The 6,029-nt window shown below is 37.2% G+C and overlaps 1 protein-coding gene across 50 annotated transcripts in view; it reads left to right on the forward strand.

The window, feature by feature from the left end:
- The window catches only part of LOC149077705 (uncharacterized), a 115,781-nt gene extending 111,383 nt beyond the window's left edge, over positions 1–4,398 (forward strand). For 33 of the 50 annotated variants that reach the window (XM_089245291.1, XM_089245308.1, XM_089245321.1 and 30 more), the window contains 2 exons: positions 1,546–1,647; positions 4,179–4,398. In XM_089245291.1, coding sequence (XP_089101417.1) covers positions 1,546–1,647; positions 4,179–4,213 — 137 coding nt within the window. In that variant the 3' untranslated portion in view covers positions 4,214–4,398. The remainder of the gene's footprint in view (positions 1–1,545; positions 1,648–4,178) is intronic. The other 17 variants (XM_089245297.1, XM_089245310.1, XM_089245323.1 and 14 more) reach the window with 1 other exon arrangement.
- Positions 4,399–6,029: the final 1,631 nt, after the last annotated feature.

A 6,029-nucleotide genomic window follows, 5' to 3' on the forward strand; every position in this document is an offset into this window, starting at 1 on the left:
CATCTTTCTGTCAGTGTTGTGCAGCCCAATTCTATTTATTCGACGAGCGAATGCGAGCTCGTCTCTTCTTTAAAAAATCTCGCCACTGAGTGCAACAGGCCTACGGCGGTACAATTATTCAATCATTATACTTCACTCATAGTTAGAAAAATTGATGACGAATGGCAGCACTACACATAACAAGCATTACACTGTAACAAACTTAACGTTAGGTTCACAACACTCACACGCCCATTCCAACATGTACCGACGATTCATCAAACTTGACTTATTCTGATGCTAATTAACGTCTTTCTGACATATCAAGTATTGGAAAATTCGCATTGATCATGAGGGTCTATCGTTAATAACTACTTGTATTGTCCACAAAAAACTAACTGGTCGTACCACATGTGAAAATCTTTTCAGATTTTTCTTTTGTTAGAATAGGCAGAGTCCAAGTAATTCCTCCCTACAGTCAGATCATAACACTGAGCGCTATCTTCAGCCACAAATATGTAGATTTATGTAGCAACATAATCGATTTCCAGTTTGGCTCTAATCTTGCCCAGATTTATCGATGACAGTTCATCGATGCTGCCGAAACCATACAAGCGTTTGGTTTCTCGTTCTAGTTTGAGGCCCGACTTCTTCACCACGGAATTCTTCAGAAGAATCACAATCCAGTGTCGATGATGTGAACGATTTTCTCCCCTCCCCCTACTGTTAATCTTGTCACGCTCGAGATAAGTTGTAGCAGATGAGAATCATTATTCAAATTTTTTGACGAACTTTCCTTCACCGACATATTCTGGAAATGTTTTTGTGTACGTCCGGATCCCCCTACTGTCGACAAACAATAATCCGTCTTTCCTTGGGATGTTCTCTAGACAAATGTCCAAATTCGTTAGTTTAAGTATTGTAACGACTCAGAAAAAGACCTCTCTTATCATATCGATTTCCTGAATCATCTTTGTCACGTCAAGCATCTCTGAAGTGACAAACGAACACGATTTAAATCAGCTCAATATATCAAGTCACACCATAATCAAGCATACCAGGACTGTCGTAAGACACAGGTTAGTTTTACTCTTCTGTTGAGTACGTTGTCCTTGCGTGTAAGGTAGGGTTTCAGCTTGGCGCTGCCGTTATGTAGCGTTAAGCCCTGTGGTCGATCGAAAACTATAGATCTGCATCTTTAGCAAAAAACCACACGACGGACATTAAGAGGGTTGGCACCATCTCGAATCTGGCTCCATTGGCTTTCGATTATTTCCGTCTCGCCTAGTCAGATCTGTACTGAGCAGGATGGTGGCGTCCGGCTTACGAAAGTTCACCTGAATACCCTTAAGGGTGGGAAAGGGTTGTGTTCTTGCATACCATAATCAATATTGTCGAAACCCAGTAACGTGGGACGGTGCCTTTATACTGTGGTACCTGTCTCGGTACTCGTCAGTAATTCATCCCCGAACACATGGCTAGTACCGAATGAATTTTTTAATGATATATATGAAGAATAATGGATTTAGCAAAGCCCTGAGAAACAGACTGTTTTCTTGTAAATAGGGTGGCGATATCCGAGCAGGCGTCCGGTGCCGAAACTCATTTTGATCGGCAATATGCGACGTGTACCAAATTTTGCGAATTCCAAAACAGTCGTGTATCGAGGTATGAGTATTGTAAAATCAGTTTCTTTATCATAAAACTGATGCTCAAAAAATGTGTCTATACTTTCGAAATCGAATTTTGTGATTGTTTATTTGTATGTTTTGATGATACAGTCGAATCCCGTTATAAAGAACTCCAAGATACCAGATCACTTCGTTATAATGAAATTTCGTTATAAAGGAATCCCAGGTTTTTTGCATTACTCCTATGTAAACTTATCTGGGGGATTAGAAAAGTGTTCGTTAAAACGAGATTTTCGCTATAATGGTATTCGTTAAAACGGGATTCGACTGTACTCGCTTTGGAAGTTATTGTTACAACTTATTTCTCTGACAACAATTAAAAAGAAAAAACTTAAGACTAAAGTCTGGATGCGTGAAAAAATTGCTTGATAGAAGTTTGTTTCATACGTCCAACAATTTTGTCAAATTCTGTCGAAATTGTAATGTTTTCACTAATCAAAAAAAAAATTTCTCTTCAAATGATCCCGACATTCTTTACTTGTCAAGACAAAGCACAAACTTGAGGTAACTTTGTTTACTGGAATCTAACATGGACAGCCCAATGTGTTATACCGATTGCTGAAATTTTCCCACGTACATCCTGAAAAAGGCTTTGTCTCCTTAATTCAAAAAGAAATTTTTTTTTTGTTTATCTCTAAAGAAGGGCTGAAGGTCAATCCCTGGGAAGTTAAATCTTCCGATTGTGGTTTAGGATGACAAAATTCGGATAGCTCATAAAATATTCGTTATATCGAGGTTTTTTATTCGTTTAATAGGGAGAGGGTTTGACCTCTATTTTCATCAGCATTTCAGAAAAAATTCCTTAAATAGAGGAATTTGTTGGATCGGAGTTTGTTAAATCGGGGTCCGACTGCACGTTTTGCGTAGGACGTAACAAGCCTGCTTTGCTAACAACAATAGCGTAATAATAGTAATAATTTATTTGCATATGGAGCCAGAGCCATGCAAGGATGGCGTACAAAGATAAAATATACTAGTAATAGATTACAAATCATACGTATACAACTCGTAGGGGACACAGAACACACACTTCAATTTGAAAAATTCAGGACCTGCACAATATCATTACAAAAAAAAAACAATTTTCCAATTTGATATTCAGAGCTATGCGAAATTTTGAAAATTTAGTTTTGTCTGGTGGGATTGCGGAAAATACACGATTTTAAGAGGTCGGCTCTCCGTAAATTAAACAAGACATTCAAAAATAATATGGAATACTTCGAACGAATGACCAAAGTTACAGCTAGGGCAATTCTCGCCACGACTTATTATGACACATCCACTCGAAACACTTGAAAAACCTCTATCCGTACTAGTTTGAAAAACCAAACGTTTCCAGGGTATAGGTACATTAAAAAACAGATAATTTTCTGATGCAACACTGAAAAATATTTCATTATAATACACGTATCCAGTTGATCTCAAAATTGATGAAAGATCGTGTTGAATTGTTAGGCCTATGTATCTTGAAATTATGGTAGGAAAATATTTCTTAAGCGCCGGGTGCAACCTGCAGATCCCAAACGAATATCATAGGCCCGATTGTGGCAGTTATGCAGTGGTGAGGGGACGTTTTAAAAGGGCATTGTAACAAATCTTGGCGAGTCTGTTATCCGGAAGCATTAACATTTTATACCAGAAAAAGTGTATTTTTTTTTAAGAGAAATTGATATTGGGCGTCTGGTGGATTCACGTCTAAGAATATAGCCGGGGCAATATCTGGACATTGCAAATAATTTACGGAGAAACAACTCTTGAACTTTTTCAATGTGTAAAGAATGATCCAGTGACCAGATCTCGGAACAGCGAAATTTGTATGACAGAATTAAATAGTCTTAATGCCACAGGAACAGATTAATTGTATGGCTTACTGGCTTACTGAGTAGCTGAATAACTTCACTCGCGGCCTCCTTGACTTTGGCCACAACACGATTAGTATTATTTATATATTATTAAACACACTTTAAAAAAATTCACACTTCGAATAATCCGGATTTTTGATTGCGTATAGTGATTCCCAAGTTCGTGCAAGAAGTTTATTCTTGAAGCCCTATTTGCTACCCATCGATATGCGCGAATTCATTCGGTGTATACCATATGCATGACACCACTTTTACCGACAAATATTAAAAGACGATTGGCTACAGTCCAGTTATACAGACGTTGGTAAGTGAGATTTAGCTCTGTATCTCCAATATAAGGAAAGAAGAATTTAATATCGACAGCAAATTGTTCGAATAAAATGGGGTAAATGGAAAGAGTGATTTCAAGTGCAAGAAAGACGCACGGAAGTGGACTCAACACTGAACCTTAGACACACCTTTCTTCTCAGAGAAAGATGTGATCAATGCGAATTTGAAGAATTGTTGTATAGAAGTATTACTGCCGTTTACAGAACATCTTTCCAGGCGCACCTAGGTCGTAGGCGTAGAGTTTTCTGATTAACACGCGAATTATGATATGATGTACTTGTACATGCAAAAGTGTGATTAGTTTTTTTTTTCCCAGGTGGTCGAAGACCCAATTGGCGCTCCGGAAAATAATTGAAACGAAGTTCTGAAGACGAAAATTTAGAGCTCGGCATTTTTCTGTGATTTTTTTAATTTGAAAGGGAAAAAAGAACTTGAAATTGTTTGGTTTCTCTGTTTTGCCATCATTTTTTTTACCTTGTTGTGGACACTTTTTTTCCAGCTCTGAATAATATGCAATAAAAATTTAATTTTACTCATTTTCCTTATCTTTTATTGTTTTTAATTTTATAAATGCCACCTTTCAACAATTTTAGACAGAAGCTCTTCAATTTGTCATGCGTTAACTCATCTCACAGCATGGTATAAATTCATTGTGACCTCACAGATGTTATGCCTTTCACGTGAGAAATGAAAGAGAGAGAGAGAGAACTAGGATGCAAGAGAAGACCAGTTGTGATTGTTAATCAGTGATTAATAATCAGAATTGGAGGTACAGTACCATATCATTTAACCAGGGTTACCAACCGTCCTCCTTTATGAGGACACGTCTTCCTTTTTGGTGTCATCCTCCTACGCTTTAAAAAGTTCATCTTTTTGTCCTTTTCAGGTTTCCGGCATCACTTTTTTTTGACTCTGAAACATCTCTTCATTGGCATGAGTGTTTGAGTGTGTTTCCCCCCCCCCCCTCCCACACATTTTTACACTTTACCGATGCCCTCGCCTCGAAATTCCCAGACGAATCCAAGTTGCCCCCAAGCAGGGCAGATGTGATCTAACCATGAGCCAGTTTGCCCCAGGATAACTTAAAAAAGACAGAAAAACAGCTCTAAAAGAAGGAAACTGCTACATCCATCTTAAGAATACCATTGTTTGCTCACGAACAGCAGATACCGTGTACTGAAATGGGGAAAAGGGGCACCTATTCTATTCAGAAATAAAGAAAATACGATGCAAAAACAACACTCAATGTTGATTCCTCGGAAAAAAAGGGGGAAAAAAGAAAAAAAAAACAACAACTCCCAAAAGATTAAAAAACTTTTGAGGGTATAGAAAGAATAACCCCTCCTGGCTCCAGGCAAAATAATAAAACACCTGTTACAGTGAGCAGAGTTCATTGAAAACTAGTTAAGATGGGTCTTTGCTTTTTTTCTTTTTTGCTCCAATTCATAATGTCTGTGCTACACATACGTCAAAATGTTGAGACGTTTCAAGTCAGTAGGTGCAACATATTACTTTTTGCATAGTACGGTTTTTATACTTAATAGACATCTACTATATCATCAATATTTGTTCCTCTCTTTGTTGACAACTTATCGGGTGAGTTCGAATAACATTTTTCATAATTCGAGCCCCGATTCTACATAAATGAATACGTGCATATGCATTTGCAAATTTTTACGTTTTTCAATACTAAATATGTGCATGAAAATGCATGAGATGAAATTGAATAATTTCGGAATAAGTATATAATTTCTTCACATTTCTAAACATGAGCAACACATCACTGATCGACTCCATCATCCTAGGCTGAAATTGGAGCAAAATTTCCCATCACCGGAAAATGTGAAAAACAAAATTTATTAAACTTACAAACATGGTTGATAACTATGCCTAATAGATGGTGGTTATGCATAATAAACGGGTTTATCAAATTTCCGTGGTTCCCTTTTTCGGAAGAAAAGTGGCGCCATCCTATTTCACAAATTCAGTACTGTTGAAAAGAATTTGTTTCTCCAACAAAAATCTGGCATTAAATAATCTACCAACAGAGTTTCATGTTTCCCCATCACTTGCATTGGGAAAAACTGCGAAATAAATTTGATTCATTTTCTCTAATTTAAATATTATCTGCTTTGAAATTTACACATTGAAATTGTCTTGATTTTAT

This window comes from Pholcus phalangioides, unplaced genomic scaffold, assembly GCF_987345545.1.
Source record: "Pholcus phalangioides strain wild (caught in Gottingen) unplaced genomic scaffold, Ppha-v1.0 ptg000015l_1, whole genome shotgun sequence".
NCBI lineage: Eukaryota > Metazoa > Arthropoda > Arachnida > Araneae > Pholcidae > Pholcus > Pholcus phalangioides.